The following is an 18,658-nucleotide window of genomic DNA, read 5'->3' on the forward strand; positions in this document are numbered from 1 at the left end:
GTCAGAAAATTTCATGCCCTGGTCAAGCAAACACAAGCCCTGATATCAGTGAGAGAAATGCTCTATGCAGGCAAGTTAACCTGACATCTTGTAACAACCTGCTCAGTGCTTACCAGGTATGTGCCACAGTGAAACGCCGCTGCTTTGGTATGTTGCTGTTCAAAAGCATCCTGCGTAAAAGCCTGGGAGAGTTTCGAGGAGAAATAACTGGAGATAAGCGAGGAGAAGCAGACGAAGATTTCTTAGATGTCCCGGACTTTTCATATTGCAACAAGTTTTCCCTCAGGGTCTTCACAAGATCTTCATTTAACCATGGATTTTGACAATGTGAATTATCCACCTCAGGAACAGCCAGGGTGTCCGGGCTTGTCTGCTGAGCCATGCCTACCAGGTAAGCTTGCCACCAAGGTCTGCTACAGCCCTATAATGTCTTGACTGCTTAACAAAATCTCCCTTACAAATTACATCCAAAAAATCATGCAGAGCTCCAGGCTCTTGCTCAGCCTATGCTGCTCTCAACATGGTGTTGCTGCCCTCAGACTCTCTCTGCAGATTATGATCTGCAAAGAAAAAAGTGAACTAACTCCTCCACAGAAACCTATTAAATATTACCACTCCTCTCACAGTCCTCTTGCCAAAGATCACTTATTAGCTATCATAGCGAGTGCACACAGCCTTTTGTCAGAGCTATAAAGCTGCCTGTTAAACTATTGGAACTAATGCGCTGCAGCTGCTTGAGTAGCTTCTTGTTATGTACATAAAAAAGCACTGGAGGAGGGCTTAAGCATCAGATGTGTGCTCATTTGTTTGGTTATTCTTTCCATTTGCTTGTTCGTGAACCTTCAGGGAGGTCTGAAAGGGGATATCCTCTTTTATGTGTTTTGTTAATGTTGTTTTCTACACTATTTGTCATTCCCTACTACAGATGAACATTATAAACTTTTACCAGAAACTAACTAGTAAATACTAAAACAATGTAAAAGGGTTCCAGTTCTGCCTCCTCTTCCTTATCCCCACCCCAACAACAGCATTTTTATGACAACCACTTCTCTAATGCATTTAGGAAAAGATAATGATTCCTTACATTTTCCAGAAGTAAAAAACAGGCATGATGTTAAAGGATGCAAACAAACCAAATCCAGACTATGAGATGCCAGTATTGGTGTAATGGGGTGTTCTTAATTCAGAGTATCATCATCACTACTTGAACTATGAAAGTATCTTTTTTACTGTTTGCTGTTGGTGAGGAAATGTTATGAAAAGGGAACCTCTGAAATACATAAAGCAGAAGTACTTGCATTTATTTCATCAACACATACTGCTATTAAATTTAACTCAAAAATATTTTAATTAAATTATACAAGGAAGATATTAGTGCAGTATGTTTTAATCCTAGAGAACCTTTTTCAGTCATTCCTTAGAGATGAGGTTGTTGTTTCTTGTTAAGACTTATTTTTAATTAAATTAAATCACTCCAGCTATTCTGAAGGAGGAAATTTTTATTAATGTGTTCAGTTTTTGTTGATGACTGATGGCAAAGACCTGTAATAACCAGTGGAAGGCTAATATTTACTTAAGCTTGCTGCATTCATTTTTAAAGTGACAACAATAACATTTCAGTTATAAACATACTTCCTCTTCATTCTAAAGGAAAGTCATCACCTCTTTATGAAAGATTTCTTTTTAACATTGGTTACACATTATTTTTGTTAGTAGCATATATTTTTCTTTCCCTTTATCTTACATTCCTGCTTTCATCTGTGAAATTCATTTTAGAAGCATACAGTATCCAGGTTTTCAATGGGGTGAAGTTTATTTAACCACAGTTATATTGCCACATGTGAAAGGCAGACACTGTTACCAACATTAAGGTGAAATCAGAAATCCCATAGAAGCAGATCTGTGCCAAAAAAGAAGAGGAATCACCTTTGTACTTAGCACTGAGGTCAGAAACCTTGAGAATTATAAAGAGAATATCACAATGCTGGCAGAAGCAGAGAAGAACAGTAACTGAAAGGTCAACTTACATTAAGAATGGCACTGCTATCAGGTGTGAGCCACATTATGTAGACAAGTTTAACTGCACTGCGTCATACGTGAAATTTGATAACAGTGTATTTACAAATTTAACTCAGTCTTGGACGGTGCCACAGAATGCAGAAAACACCACGTACTCCATTTTATCTATTTTTTCTAGAATTTTATGTATGATTTAATCAGGGTTTGAGTAATGGTTTTAGCTGGACTAGAGTCAATTTTCTTCACAGAGCCTTGTATGCTGCTGCTGTTTGGACTTCTGTTGAAAACAACATTGACAACACACAGATGTTTCAATTGCTACACCAGGACAAGGACTTTTCAGCTTCTCATGCTGCCTTGCCAGAGTAGAGCTGAGGCTGCACAAGGACATGAGAGGAGACAGAACCAAGAAAGCTGACTCAGACTGCCAAAGAGATACATCATACCATATGTCACCATGCTGAACTGTAACAGTGGGGTAAAGTTGAAAGAATGGTGAGATGCTTGGAGTGATGATGCTTATATTCTCAATAAAGAATTATGTGCGATGAGCTCTGCTTTCCTACACATGGCTGAATACTTGCCAGCAGTGAATGAATTTCTTCTTTTGCTTTGCTTGTACGTGCAACTTTTGTTTTACCTAAGCTGTTTTACCTGAGTTCTCCCACTTATACCTTTCCAGTTTTCTCCCCTATCCCATGTGAGGAAAAAGAGTAAGCAGTTACAGGATGCTGAGCTTCTGCTGGGGTAAAGCACAGCATTGTGAAGATCAGCACTCCACAGATATAAGCTTAGATCCTGATATAAGTAAAACTTCAAAAACAAAATTTGAATTATGAAATTTAAACTGGGAATAGACTGTTAATCTACAGACAGAAAAAATAACTAGATTAAATCATAACTAGGCTTTAGCTAACATAATCACTCCTATTCCTTTTTCTTCGGAAGGACAGTGTACACAGCTCTGCTCTTCAACAAGTAAAATATATATATAAATTCTGCTTATGGAGCTTATTGTAAGTTATTATTTTGTTTGCATGATAATCAAAATATTTTACTTGTGTTATTCTACAATGCCACATAAGTCCAATCATTTTTCCAAACCATACAGTTTGTATAGTGAGACCTAGGCTATTTTATGCTATGAAATACTGCCATCTTATGTCTATTCCAAAGCATGGTCTTAAGAGAGCTGTAGTGGCTTTCTTAAGCCAGAAATTATTTTGAGAGATCAATGACATCAATAAGACTGCTAAAACTGATTTCAGTTCATAAGCCAAGATGGAATACATTACAGAGAAAATGATATAAAAGTATTAGTCCCTAGATCTAGTCTCACTTCCCTTTTCTTTAGTGGGACTAGAATGAAGGACCATTATTTTGACACCTAGCATATAGGGATTTGACTTAATCTCTTGAGTTCCCTTACAAGCCCAGTGATTCTGTGATTCTGTGAGTGGATAGCCACACATTCAAAGAGGTAATACAGAACAAGTGTAGAACAGCTAGATAACACCTGTTAGCAGAAAATATGAACATAGTCATTAAAAGTAGCACCATTCAGTTAAAAACTAAAATGGTCGAAGAAATATGAATGCAGATATTGCATTTCCCCAGACTGCTTAATTTGACATAAAAGCACCTCTTCCTTCAAAGAGAAATAAACAAAAAGAAACAAAAAATTCTGGGACTGCTAAAAAAAAAAAGATAATAATAAGTCTTCACGTGATCAGAACCACAGACTGTAAGTTTTTCAGTAAATATTAGATTTAATTTTTATTTATTATTAATTATTTTTTTTTAAATATGGATGAGTATGAGTGGATTGTTCAGTGGATGAAGAACTGGCTGCAGGATCAAGTCCAGATAGTGGTGGTGAATGTCTCCATGCCTGGACGGGAGACCAGTGAGAAGTGATCCCCAAGGGGTCAGTGCTGGGGATGATACTCTAATATATTCATCAGTGACATTGACAGTGGGGTCAAGTGCACCGTCAATGAGTTTGCTGGTGACACCAAGCTGTGGGCTGTGGTGTACATACTAGAGTGTGTCTAGGTCTAGGGAGGGACCTAGACAGGCCTGAGCAGTAGGCCCAGGTGAATGTCATGAGGTTCAACAAATCTGAGTACAAGGTCCTGCATCTGGATTGAGGAAATCCTTACTACCAATGCAAGCTGAGGGAGGAAAGAACTGAGTGCAGACTTGTCAAAAAAGACCTGGCAAGCTGTACATGCTCCAGCAATGTGCCCTCACGGCCCAGAAAGCCAACTGGATCATGGGCTGCATCAGAAGAAGCATGGCCAGCAGGCTGAGGGAGGTGATCCTGCTCCTGTGTTCTACTCTAGTGAGGCCTCACCTGGAGTACTGTGTCCAGATGTGGAGTTCTCAGTACAGGAGAGATGCAGACCTGTTGGAGTGTGTCGAGAGGAGGGCCACAAATATCATCTAAGAGATGGAACACATCTTCTATGAGGACAGGCTGAAAGATCTGGGGCTGTTCATTCTGGAGAAAAGAAGGCTCCAAGGTGACCTGATAGCAGCCTTTCAGTTTCTAAAGGGGAGCTACAGGAAAGAAGGGGACAGGTTCTTTAGGAGAGTCTGTGGCAGAACAATAGGAAATGGCTTCAAGCTTTAAAAGGGTAGATTTAAGTTGGATATTAAAAAAAAAGTATTTTACACTGAGGGTGGTGAGGCTACCCAGAGATGTGGTTTATTCCCCATCCCCATAGACTTTCAAGGTGAGGCTGAATCAGGCCCTGGGCGATCTGATCTAGCTGTTCAATGCAGAGGAGTTGGGCTAAATGACCTCTAAAGGTCAATTCCAGCCCTAAGAGTACTTTGATTGTATGTGTTAGTCTTCTGGGCTCTTCCCCAGTCCTACAATTGAGATCACTGACATCTTGATGTGAAATTCTACCACAGAAAATAAAATAAAATAAAATAAAATAAAATAAAATAAAATAAAATAAAATAAAATAAAATAAAATAAAATAAAATAAAATAAAATAAAATAAAATAAAATAAAATAAAATATTACTTCTTCAACAAAACCAAGACATTTGAGAGCTCATATATATCACATTTCCAAAAGCTAATATTGATACTGCTTTCAGTAGACTTATATTTTGTGTTTCAATTGCACTGATTAAGAATTTAATATATTCTCAGTTAAATCAATTTTTCCAAATTTTGCTTAGTCATAACTGCATAGGAAAAAGTTATATCTAGATCATATTTAGTCTTACATGATGTGCTTCCAACAAAAAACAGCCTGAGGCTCAAAAGAAAAACAGAAAACTATAATCTTCTTATAACAGACATCCAGTATTACAAAACCTGGAATAAGCAATAGCTTATATTTAATTCCAGTTATCAGAATCTTATATTAAAAAAAACAAAAACAAAACAAAACAAAAAAACAAAACAGCACTTTCATGAAGATCAGGAAAAGATAACTTCTGTAGGTAATACTGTAGTACAAAACTGATAGTACTTGATTTTTACACAAAAAAGAACAAATAGGATAAAGTCAATATAATCTGATAATAACTGAAACTATAAAATACGAGGTTGTATCTATTATTAAACATATTCATTAGACTATTTCTTATTAAATAGTAAATAGAGCTACTCACAAGGTACAGTACAACTGTACAACATAAATATATTTAAATATATTTAAAGTTATTGAAATATCTAATCTGAGATCAAGTAAAGAACTTCAAACAAATAGGAGCACAAGTAAAAGCACAAACTTCTGATGTGATACCCCTCTGAAAGCAAGTTGATCAGTATTGCTGGATCATGGGAGAATTCAGGATGGAAGGGACCTTAGGGGGTCAAGTCTTAAAGCAAGGCTAGCTGTGAGGTCAGGCCACACTGAAGTACTTGAGCTCCTAAGAATGGCGCAGAAGACGTGGGAAAGGAAAGCAGATAGTAAGTCAGAGTTGTCTGTGAAAAATGGAGGCTACATAATGGCTTACTTCCCTGAAGTAAACAACAGGTTCCCTAGGTTATGGTATGGAAGAGACAAGACTTAATACTAGATAGAAAAAAGGAATACTGGATGATGCCGTAATTCTCATCTAGGAAAAGAGGTTAAAGTGTGAATCATAGAGCACTGTAGTAAAGAAAGAAAATAAAGATAAAAGAAGGATAAAATAATAATTAATATGTGAGAAGAATTCAATACATCAATATGTTCTAGCAAAGTTCTCAATATCATTTACATACCCTCCAATCTCCACATTTCCAATGATGTGTGGATTTTTAAAACTCTAGATAGTGCTTATCAAACTGTTTTCCCATCCAGGTAGTCAGGTGGATAGACACATATAATTTGATTTCAGAAGGAGAAGAGAATGAAGAAAGAACAGCTCATGTCATGACTGAAGTCAGGTATTGTCAACATCGATGAAACTTTTGCCATCCATTAAAATTTTAGAGCAATTTATTCGTGAGATAATAACTATTTTCATAGTTTCAGCTCAGATTTATCTCACAATTTAATAAAGTGGGATTGTATTTAACCAGTCTTCTTCTTTTTTTTCTTTTTTTTTTTTTTTTAACTGCTATCATGTTTCTACAAAAATAAAGTATTGTTCAATTGTTTATTTCCCCAGATGAGTTGCTGGACTTCTGCTTTATATTTTCTGTGCACGCCATGATCTAGAGATATGAGAACACTGAGTGTATGACATAAAAGAGAGTAAGTACATCAAGCAGCTACTTTCTAAAGCATGGCAAGACATAAATCTAAGATTTTAAATTCATGCACATAGAGTTCAGCATTATTTTATGTAGATGTCATAGAAAACATTTATATATAAACTTAGAAAATAATAAGCTAAATTGAATACATATCCATAGTGTACTTCTGAAGGCTGAAAACTGAAATTCCCCCCAAATCTTCTCAAGATTCTACAGTTCCTTCTACAGTTCATGCTGCTATGAAGAACTGATGTTTTTTCCAGAGTGCTATTTATTTCTGAAATAAAATTCTATGACTTGAGCACAGTTGCAAAGTTGAAAACAAAAAACAAAAAAAGGACCTCAGCTACAGTGACAGATGCTACAGTACAGAAACAGAAAGAAGCAGCATTACTTTTAAAAATACAATATGTAGTGTGGCAAGAAGCATGGTCTGCAGGGAAAAGATAGGATTCTCCCCACAAACACACATTAATATGAAAGGGAATAATCTCAAAAAAACAAATAAGAATAAACAGAGCAGCGGTGATTGTGTAATAGAAACATTTCCTGGAGAAGGATTAAGGGAAATTGATGTATTTTTATACAACTGCATCAGAGAATGGAGAGGAGTATTTGGTAAAATTCCTGCCATTATCACACTTAAAAGTTATCAGTTAAGCACTAAATTATAATTGAAGGTCAGGTCTCACACGATCAGAAAATTCCTATAAGTAAAAATAGCTGCACAGACCAATCAGGAGGAGAGGGGGAAGAAGGGTGCAGAAAGAGCTGGGCTGGGCCAGGCCACCTTCCCAGTCAATATTTAACATAGATATGGGATTGCTTAGAAAGTACTGACCTAGACATGTTGTAGTCATCATCTTAGACTTCTTAAGGCTAGACCTGGTAAGTGCTGTCAGAGCTTTGGGAATACCAACTAACTTACTTACAAAAACATAATTTTGCCTACTGATGTCCCTGCATGGATGATGGCTTTATGAAAATCTAAGGATTAAAAACTAACAAAAAGCACTTGGCAAGATGTTTATCAATACTCCACAATCCCAAAATTCAGAGTCTATTCCTGAATCTTGAAAGAGCAGTACCTCTCACCAAGCTAGACTTAGATTCCTGAACAAATGTAATTAAGCCAGAGTATTATGTAGAAATAAACAAGGACATTTCTGAGCAGTCAGATACAAGCATGGACAGTTTACCCAATAAGGAATCTGCACCATCTGTTATGTTCCAACTAATGTTATTTTAACTGCATGCCAAAAGCTGGGATGAATTTAAAATAAAATAAAATAAAATAAAATTGTAAAATCTAGAGCCATCCAAAAAATAATAGTTAAAAAGAAGTATAAAAGTCTACAGTAAGACTAAGACTAAAAAAGAGCATTAAAAGAGAAATCACAGCTAATCAGAAAGCACCACAGGATGTTTCAGAATTCTCAGACTTCCATGTAAGCTGTTGAGTTTGTGATGGGTTCAATTCAGTCTTGCTCCTTTAAATTGTTCTTAGAACTTTCGCTAGGAAATTTTGAATAGATAAAGAAAATACACCTTTTAAGAAACTTGTTTATATAATTCATTTAAAGCCACTACGGTGTCTTTTCTATGTACTTTAATGTTGTAAATTCACACATTTTAAGAACTGGAATTTAAACAGCATCAAGTATTTCCTTCTACAATCTGATTAAGAATTAACAACGATGATTCTTAGCCAGGAATAAATTAGCATCAGAAGACAGAATACAAAGCACAGTATGAAAAACTGATATATAACTAACGCCCTAAAAGAAAACAGTAACAAAGTTAATTTCATCTGTTCATCTAATCATAGACATCTCAAATTACCTATTGAATTATATCATATAGCACATATCATTCGAGAAATAAAATATGACTAACTAAAACAAGGAAGTATAGCCCATCTCAGACGCTCTTAAAACACAATAACATTTAAGCAAGAGTGTCATATACAATCTACCACTTTAGAAAAACAATGCCTTTTTGATTGAAAACAAGATACTTAGTAGGCCTTTAAAAACTGTGCTTAGAATTTGAAAACCTACTGTTTTAAGGTTTCAGAACCTATGTCCACTGACTTCAAATAATAATGAAGTATTAGAAGCAGGATGATGAAATAGAAGAAATAATGGACCTGCCGGAAAAACCCTATGAAGGGAGCAATGCTTATCCAGTGCAAAATTGGATATATATTTGAGTCACCGTTTCATCACTAATTTAAGGAAGTTTTCATGTTTTGGAGAAGTTAATATTCCAGACCTTCTGACTGGGCATAATTGTAAGGAATATGTCCCTTTTTTCATCTATAAAGCTGAAGTTTCCTAAGGAGTGTGGGAATCAAATGTTGTTTCTGCATTTAGAATAAGATAAGAATATTTTATTTCAAGGTCTCATTATATAAGTGAAGCAAGTTTTGGAAACAGAAACAGCAGGACGGCAACTGACTGGCACAAGACAGCAAGTGAACTAACAAATTTCAGAATGTAATTAACAAATGCAAACCTCGGGTAAAATTGTAACCAGTAATATCCAACCAAAGGGGAGAGGGGAGGGGAAAACATATGGGAGAAAAGGTATAAAAACTGTAACATCATGTCCATAGGTGCGCTTCTGCCATCAGGGTGCCCGCCATTGCAATCGCGAATAAAAACTGCTTTTATCAGAGATACTGTCCTGACCAAAAATTATTGGGGATATTTCCAACAGGAGCAAGAAAAATTGTCAGACCTTTATAAAATATGTTAAGTATCTGTATTACATTAACACCCTTGAATAACTGACTCAAGCCAAACCAAGCTAACATGACAAAAAATTATGCAAAACATTTCTGAATTGAATTTTAAAATATCCTTCTGATGCTTAGATAGGATATTCTGCCTTTAAAGTTAACAAAAAGCACACATAAGAGCTCACTAAAAATAGAGTTTGCCATCAAGTGGAAAAGGAACTAAGAACTTAAGAAGATTTTTATACTGTTGACTGTAAAATATTAAATCCATTAACTGACAGAGATAATCTAGATGCTAGAGCATGAAAGAACATATTTTTATTATTATTATTATTATGAGCTTTAAAAATCTGCTGTTTCTTGCAGGTTTTTACAATGTTTTTATTTATTATTAGATTTCAAATAATTACACAATGTCAGAATGTTGCATTAAGAATAAATATGGGTTCAATTTATATCTTGATGACACAATAAAGAAAAAAACTATATACATATAGCCCTAAGAAAGGGGAATAAAAGTCTTCCTACTATTTTTACTGATTAAAGGAGACAAACATAGACATATTTGCCAGGTACTTGCACAACTAAAGGTCGTTATGGCAAGTGGATGTTTTCACAGCAACCAAATCCAAGAACTGCTTGTGGAAAACCTGGGTATTATGTAGCAGAAGTTTGCCTTTTTCATTCCAAGAGACTGCTACATGTTCTGAGCCCAGAACATCTGCTGATGGGAAGGAGCAAATTAATTCCTTGTTTTGCTTGGCTTATATGTGTAGCATTTTCTTTACACGGTAAAAGTGTTTAGCTCAGCCCATGAGTTCCCACAGTTTTCACCTTTCTGATTCTCTCCACCATCCCACCCAGGAGCAGGTGGCTGCACAATGCTAAGCTGCCTGACACTTTAGACCACAGCACTGCCCTTACAAAGAATCAAAGCCATGGAATACAATGGTCTGGAAGAAAGTGCCTGATGACGGCACAGTTCTTCTTCAGCAAGGTTGGAGTACCTCTGAAGACTTTATTGTGCTCCTAGGATAATTTGCAGAATGCATAAGCTTGTCCACATGTAAGATTAAGTATTCCTTTGTTGCTAAAGGAGACTGAGACAATGTCTTTGAGGAGGTGAGAGATCAAGGCTGTCTTCTCAAAAGCAGTGTGTAACAGATACACACAGATACAGATACAGATACAGATACAGATACAGATACAGATACAGATACAGATACAGATACAGATACAGATACAGAACTGTATTTGAGACTCTGCTTGCATTATGAGGTATTGTCCTAGAAAAGAGTTCACTCTCCAAGAATGAAGACTTCTACAGTGGTCTGATGGAATGAAAACATTCACAGAGAAGCAGACTTTGTTGTACCTGACTAAAATTGCTGATGCAGAAATGAAGAGTAGAAGAAAAAAATGTTATCTGTTCAGCCAAAGCATTGATACATTTACATTCCTATGTGAATGCTGAGGCTCTAACCTGTCTGTTCCCTATACGGCAGCAGCTTTCATTAGCGAAGAAAAATTGCATATCTCCTGTGTAAAACTTTTTATTATTGTTGTAGTTATTTTAATATGACCATACATTTGTGGGGGTTTTTTGCTTGTTTGTTTTGTTTGTTTGTTTGTTTGTTTTTTATGATGAACGAGACAGGCAGTATCTAAGATGGCAGACTTGATAAACAATTTCACTGCAATTAGTGATGGACAATGTCCAGAAACAAGTGTGATAAACATAACTGAAGTGCTAAATACCAAGAAAATAAGAAAGGACCATATTGGGTGAGACTAAATGTTTATCTACCTGAATACACCAATACACCATCACTGACAATTGCTAAATGCAAATAATGATTGAAGAGCAGAAGACAAGCATGCAACATTTACCATAAGGGACAGTCTCCAGTAATTTGCAATGACTGGGGCATTTTAAGCTCAATATTGTCTTTTTACTTAAAGTACCTCAACAGATTTTTTTGTGAGTTTGTCTAGTCATTCCTTGAACCACTGAGAATTTCAGCTTCCACAATTCCAGACACAAGTACTTCTGCAACTTAATTGAGTAGACAGCAACTTATTTTTGGACCCTCATCTCTGCTCAGGGACGAAGGAGGAGCCTTCCCCTTTCTCCTGAAGTCTCCCTAAACAACAGATATGAAGCTCTAGGGATGGAAAGAAAAGATGATATGGGTAGTAGTTCAGAAACATAAGTGAGGAATCATGTTCACATCTAATTGAGAACCCAAGTCACAGCCTGTTCCACTAAAAAAATGGATCTCAATAATTGGAGAATCTGCACTGAATGGCAATGAGACACTCATCTGCTGCCTGGATAACCTCCATAAGGATATTTTCTGCATGCTGGGGGCCCATATTTGTGACATCAGAAAGATGATACTGGATACTATAAAGCCAGAGGAATACTATTTATTGGTCTTGCAAGCAGGGTTGGATGAGTCTACAACTAGGAAATTAAAAAAAAAAAAAGAAAAAAAAAAAGAAAAAAAAAAAGACTTCACAACTCTTAGGAATATGCTGAGGGTGTCATGAGCACAGGTAGTGTTTTCCTCAGTCCTCATAGCTGGAGACTGGAATCTGGGTTCTATCATCTAGGACACAATTTCAATAAACCAGGAATGTTGATGTGGGATGTGACACAACTGACCAAGAACAGTAAGAATATTTTAGGCAGGAAGTTGTCTGGAAGCATCACCAAGGCTTTAAAATAGATTTTGTGGGAGAAAAGGATGCACTGCTGTGTAATAAAAAAGAATCAGGAAACACTTTTGCTTTAGGAAGCATGGGGAAAAAATCTCAGATTTTTCCCAGAGGTTTCTGGGTGGGCTTTTTTGTTGTGATAGTTGGGCTTGTTTAGCCTGGAGAAACAAAGGCTCTGAGAAGACTTCATTGCAACCTTTCAGTACTTAAAGGGAGTTTACAAGTAGGAGGGGTAAACTAACATTTTACATGGTCTAATAGTGATAGGACAAGAGGGAAAGGCTTTAAACTAAAAGATTTAGTCTAGATGTTAGAAAGAAATGTTTTACTCAGAGGGTTGTGAGGCACTGGAACAGTTTGTCCAGAAAAGCTGTGGATGCCTCATCCCTAGCCAGGTTGGAAGGGCCCCAGGCAGTAGGTCTTCTGGTGGCAACCCTGAGGGGGGTTGAAACTAGATGACCTTTAAGATCCCATCTACTCTAAGCTGCTCTATGATTTCATGACTCTATGTTTTTTCTTTTTCTGAACGTTGGAGATAGTGATGAAATGAGGAATGCAAAACTGTCACACATTTGATTCTGTTGGGATCCATTGGCCTCAATGGAAGTTTTTTCAGAAAGGCAATTTTAAACCACAGGAACAAAGGAAAGCTAATGTGAATTTCTGTCCTAGCCTCAAATTTGGAGAATGGTGGTATGATTCAGTGCTGCTGTGTTGAATGCAGTGAAAATGGCAATAATCTGTTGCATTCCTACTGAATGGTCCCCAGAGTGGCTCACTAGGCAGCTTTGAATATGGAAGCTCCCTTTTGGTCAAATCTTAATGGTTACAAAGATTAGAAGGTATTGAAGAGAAAATGCACCTTAGAAAATAAAGGATTGATGTGCTCTCTCATTCCAGTCCCCAGGGATTTCTGCATAGGTGAATAGTGTAATTCTTAAACAAGTTCAGCTGTCAATGTTCTTTATGAATCCCATTTTAGAGAAACAGCAGACATTTAAAAAAAAAAAAAAAAAAAAAAAGGTTCAGGAACACCTCTAACTCTCCTGTGTCTAGAAGAATACCCCAAAGCAGTTGGGTATTCTGACAAGACACATGGCACCAAAGGAAGATGTTGCAGTGCAAGAAAAGTACCCTCCATGTGTACCTTCTTAGTGTGTAATGCTTAAAGTTTGGCTTTTTTTTTTTTTTTTTTTTTTCAAATGCTACTCAACCATGAGAATGCATATCATGCATATTGAGCATCCAAAACAAACTCTTCTGACAACCTGAAGGTCAAACAGTCTTGGAGCCGACATGGAAAGACCACACAGAAAACAACCCCTGTTTCTTCCAAATATGTCCTTTATCCATCCTTGATCCATCCATCATCAACTAACTGCTCCTAAGGGAATCACAGAATCATGGAATGACCTGAGTTGAAAAGGATCTCAAATATCACCTAGTTTTTAACCCCCCTGACATGGGCAGGGTAGACAATCACCAGACCAGGCTGTCCAGAGCCACAACCAGCCTGGCCTGGAATGCCTCCAGAAATGGGATATCCACAGCCTCTCTGGGCAAACCATTCCAGAGTGGATGAACCTCTAAATAACGCTAGGTTGAGAAATTATCTAACAATACAGCCGACATGCATCACAGAGTATATGTGCATTCAGATAAACACTCAAAGGAAAATCATAGAATCATATCAAAATCAAAGGGTTAAACAAAAGAGGAAGAATATATTGGAAGGGACACATGAAGAAGGGTACACAGAAGAACTAGAAGGGAAAGCCCAAGGTTTAAAAGATAGCAGTGATGGTGTAAGATAAAGAAGAGTACTGAAAAGTTAGTCCTGTTGATTTAGGTAAATGATCAGCTAGGTCTCTGGAAACTTTATAACTCAAAGGAAATCCAAACTCTTGTGGGATATTTATGTTGTTTTCTATAGATTATGTATGTCTCTATGCTGACAAAGAGCTTTACAATATCATTGTTGTAAATTAAGAACCCTGGGGAAATGCATACCCAGCATATAATAAGTGGTGGGCTTGCACCTAGAATACAATTTGCAGTTACATGATTATGTGATCCCATCTGTCCACACAGCCACAACTCTCATCTTCCATCCTTTCTCCTGGTCTTGACAAATACAGTACTGCCAGCAAAGCAAAACACTGCTGACCAGAATAATTTCCCTAGCCAATCATTTTGATATGACACTCTACTCAATTTTATATGTGTCTGCTCCTGATTTTGCTGACACAAACTGCTCGCCTTGGCTTTTAGAAGTCTTCTCTGTCTATCACATACTACCTCATCTTTTTCTTTTCCCCAACTTGCTAAAATGTCAGTTTCCACTTACAATATCCATTCCCTCCAGACCTTTGTCATTTCTAAATGACTTAACCTGTCTTCAAGGTTGTCCTTCTCCTAAGGGAGATTGCCTATAAACATCTGCAAACTTTATCTCATTATTTAATTTCAAAACCTTACTAGCAATGATTTTAGAACCTAGCAACTAGGCTACAAAAAAACAATGATTTTTGTAGCAGTGCACTCCCTTTTAAATCTTTCTACCAGTCTGTTGATTTAATCTGCAGTGCCTCTGACAAGTAATGTTAGTTTAGAGAACAGGGAAGCATATAATACTTCTCTGAAAGTAATGTCTCCTGCTTTAGTACTCTGGCCCATTATATCAGAAGCAAATATTGGCAGTAAAGGTTGAGCCTTCCCACCAGTATTCGAATATATTTTGTTGCTGTGCGACACGTGGCAGCAGAGGCTCAGTTTGACCAAAAAAAAAAAAAAAAAAAAGAAGGGCATTTGACACAGAAGTGTGAATAAAGCAAAGGTTTGTCACTGAATTCCTCCATGCAGAAATAAATGGCACCCAGTGTCACTCACTGACACTTCCTGAGCATCTACAGAGACTAAACTGTGGATGTGAAAACAGTAAGGCTGTAGGTGGTGCATTTCAGCAGTGCAGACAGTGATAGTGGGTCACCTCTGCTGGTGCATATTTTTAAGAGTGTGACATGCACAGTTTAGCTCATCACTGGCAAAAAATGCAAAGCTAATGGCAGTGCCTATGTTGAAAAAGAATGTTCTGCAGCTGAGAATTTTCTCTTTCAATCAAATACTGTTACTGTGCACTTTGTATCTATAGTAATTTCCATGGAAGATAAATAAAACAAAAAACAAAAACAGGAAGCATTATTTTCACCCTGCTGGCCAACCCTTTTTTAATCAGTCTAGGTTACTGTTGGTGACCTGGGCTGCAAGTACACAGTGCTGACTCATGTCTAAATTTTCATGCCTCAGAACCCTTCAGTCTTTGCCTGCAGGCCTGCTCCATATGAGGCTTTTCCCAGAGCGTACACATACCTGGGATTGCCATTGCTGTGGGCTTTGCTGGATCTCATTAGGTTCTCTTGGGCTCACTTTTCACATTGTTCCAGATTCCCCCATAAGATCCCTTCCTTCGACTGTGTCAACTGTACCATTCATCTTGGTGCCAGTAGCAAGCTTCCTGAGAGCACACTCAATTCCACTGTCAGTGTTATTGATAATAATGCTGAAAACTGCTGGTCACAAGATAGACCCCTGGGGAACATCACTTGTCACCAGTCTCCATCTGGACTTAGAACCATTGACCACAATCTTCAGGCTTTGACACCCAACCAATTATTTATCCACAAAACAGTCCAGCCTTCAACTGCATCTCTCCAATTTACAGATAAATATGTGGGGAGAGACCATGTTAAAGGTCTTGCACAAATGGATGACAACATTTGCCATTCCTATGTCCACTGATGACATCATTCCATCAATGAGGCCACCTCATTGATGTAGTAGAATCTGCCCTTGGTGAAGACATGGTAGCTGTCAAAGATTGCCTCCTCATCTTGCATGTATCTTCCAGAAGGATCTGCTCCATGGTCTGCCCAAACCAGCCTATAGTTTCCCAAATATTCATTTCTCCTTTTCTTTAAATAAGAGTGATGTTTCCCTTTTTCCCATAAACAGGTAGACCACATGACAGCCACAGCTTTTTGAATATGGTAGAGAGTGGCTTGGCAACCACATCAGCCAGATTGTTCAGGACCCTGGGACGCACATCACTGGGCCCCATAGCCTTGTACACATTCATTCTCATCCGATAGTCATCAGATAACATTCTTATGTTTGTTAATACATGTAATTTAGAGCTTGAGACAGTAAAGTTCAGGACTGCAGCAACTGCATAATGAAGTTACATTAAAAAAAAAAAAAAAAAAGAAGAATAAAACAACAGTAAAAAATTAAATTTTCTAGATTGTTTGAAAGACTAAGCCCATGGTTCCACTAATATCCGACAAAATTTAATAATCTGGAAGTTATACATAAATATATGAGTATCAGTTACCATCAGTTACAGGTCAGTACTAGATACAAATCTAGCAGTAAGAAAATGCTCAGAATTTACAAAATTGGTTACCTGCAAACATCTGTTAAAATACAAGTAGAAATTCCCCCTCTAGTGGATTTCAGGAAGAATTGCAGTGTTATGACCAAAGTATCAAAAGGGTCCTTTTTATTACTTGCTACTTGACTTTTTAATAAGATTTTTTAACATTTACCCTAATGCACTTCTGTAACATAGACAAGTACTACAGCCTGACTAGGCCAGCTTCGGTACAGACTAAAACCTTTCAATAAGAAGCTTAAGGAAAACAATAACAACAACAAAAACAGTGAACAAATGTGTTACACAAAGAAAAAATATAAAAAAATAAATTTTCACCATGTAGGAAAGCAGTTCATACACAGCAGTGACTAGACTTTGAGCAAGTTGCACATAAGGGAAGTTTTAAGAAGTACTTCATTGAAAGTAATAAAATATACTCACAGATTAACTACCTAATATTGTGGAAAACTTTCTTGTTAGAAATCTAAGACAACAGTATTATAGGCTTATCTGTGTAGTTATCAAATCCAGATACCAGTCACTTGCAATGGAATAGGGCAAGACTTTGGACAGAATTTTTCAGGGGGAAAACAAGCACTTGTTTTGTGTTGCAAGACAGCACTGAGCATTAGAAAAAAAAGAGGGGAGAACAGAGGAGAGGAGAGGAGAGGAGAGGAGAGGAGAGGAGAGGAGAGGAGAGGAGAGGAGAGGAGAGGAGAGGAGAGGAGAGGAGAGGAGAGGAGAGGAGAGGAGAGGAGAGGAGAGGAGAGGAGAGGAGAGGAGAGGAGAGGAGAGGAGAGGAGAGGAGAGGAGAGGAGAGGAGAGGAGAGGAGAGGAGAGGAGAGGAGACATAAAGGAATCAGTTTGACAGTTTTCAAGCCTAGAAAACACTTTCCTATTTTTGCACTAATATAGAAAAGTCTGTATCTCCAAGGTTTGTGGTGTTTTGTTTATTTTTTTCAGCTTGGAAGAATTTAATACTTAATTTTCTAGATAGCCAACAGTTAAAAGTAGTGTTAGAATTCTGATAATGGAGAGCTCCGGATGCTTTTGTATTCTGCTCAGTTACAGCCTCTTCCTCTCCCACTGTCTCACGTCACACCACATCATCACAAATCCCACTGCCTCTGTCTTCATCATTCTACGCTTAATTTTGTGTTAATTTCACTCCCTTCCCTACTCTAAATTTCCATGCTGCAGCTGCTGCTTCCCTGATAATTTTTCTGCCTTCTGAGCATAATCAGAAATTACAACCTACAGTCTGGATGAAGGGAGGCACAGCTGCAAGTCCTACAGCCTGGAACAAGAGAGAGGCTGGACTTGATTAAAAATGTGATCCATGGTTTGGAGTGAACCAAAGCTGAAATTATAACTGGCAGGTTTAGCTCAATATATTCTAAAAAACATTGGTGGGTCAAATAAATAAAAATTGAGATTGAAAGCAACATAGGTATCATTTCTTGGACGTAAAGTGACACAAGGTGACTAGGGGATGGGAGGAATTACATAACAGCTACAGGACAGGAAAAGCAGCAGGCACCAAGCTAAAACCAACAAATGTGCTTCCAGCTGAGCTCCCTGAGTGTACTGTAAGCACCACGTGGCAAATGCAGTAGCTGCAGAGATGAGCCATTCAGGTACAAGTGGCACATAGGATCTTAGAGCAGAAAAAAGCCATGGAATGTGAATAAGTAACATGTCTTAGAAACATGTTTTGTTCCTTTTCTTAACTTTTTTTACACTGAGCTTAGCAATCTTGCTTCAGTACTGACCATGTACTTCATCTCTGACCAAATATAATTTGAACAACTTTCCGTATTGGAAAATGTGAAAATTCCTTCTGAATCATAAAAATTCCTTTTTCTTTTTTTCTTTTTTTCTTTTTTTTTTTTTTTTCTTTCAGACATTTTCAGTCATGAACACTCTCAAATATGACTGCCTCCTTTATCAGTGTACTCCCAGTCTGCTACTATGTTTCAGTCTCTACAGCTGCAGTAGAGAACTGCTTCTGGTAGCAATACTATACTGCGTCA

At 37.4% G+C, this 18,658-nt stretch overlaps 1 protein-coding gene across 3 annotated transcripts in view; it reads right to left on the minus strand.

Annotated features, from left to right (window-relative positions):
* Positions 1–18,658, minus strand: part of PDE4D (phosphodiesterase 4D) — a 550,822-nt gene that overhangs the window by 309,429 nt on the left and 222,735 nt on the right. The window contains exon 1 of one of the 3 annotated variants that reach the window (XM_085530713.1): positions 114–615. The exons of the other annotated variants lie outside the window; for them this stretch is intronic. Coding sequence (XP_085386839.1) covers positions 114–382 — 269 coding nt within the window. The 5' untranslated portion in view covers positions 383–615. Of the gene's footprint in view, positions 1–113; positions 616–18,658 lie in introns of those variants that run through there. 3 annotated transcript variants of the gene reach the window in all.

Source organism: Coturnix japonica, chromosome Z, assembly GCF_054131305.1.
Source record: "Coturnix japonica strain WE chromosome Z, WE-NBRP24, whole genome shotgun sequence".
Taxonomy (NCBI): Eukaryota; Metazoa; Chordata; class Aves; order Galliformes; family Phasianidae; genus Coturnix; species Coturnix japonica.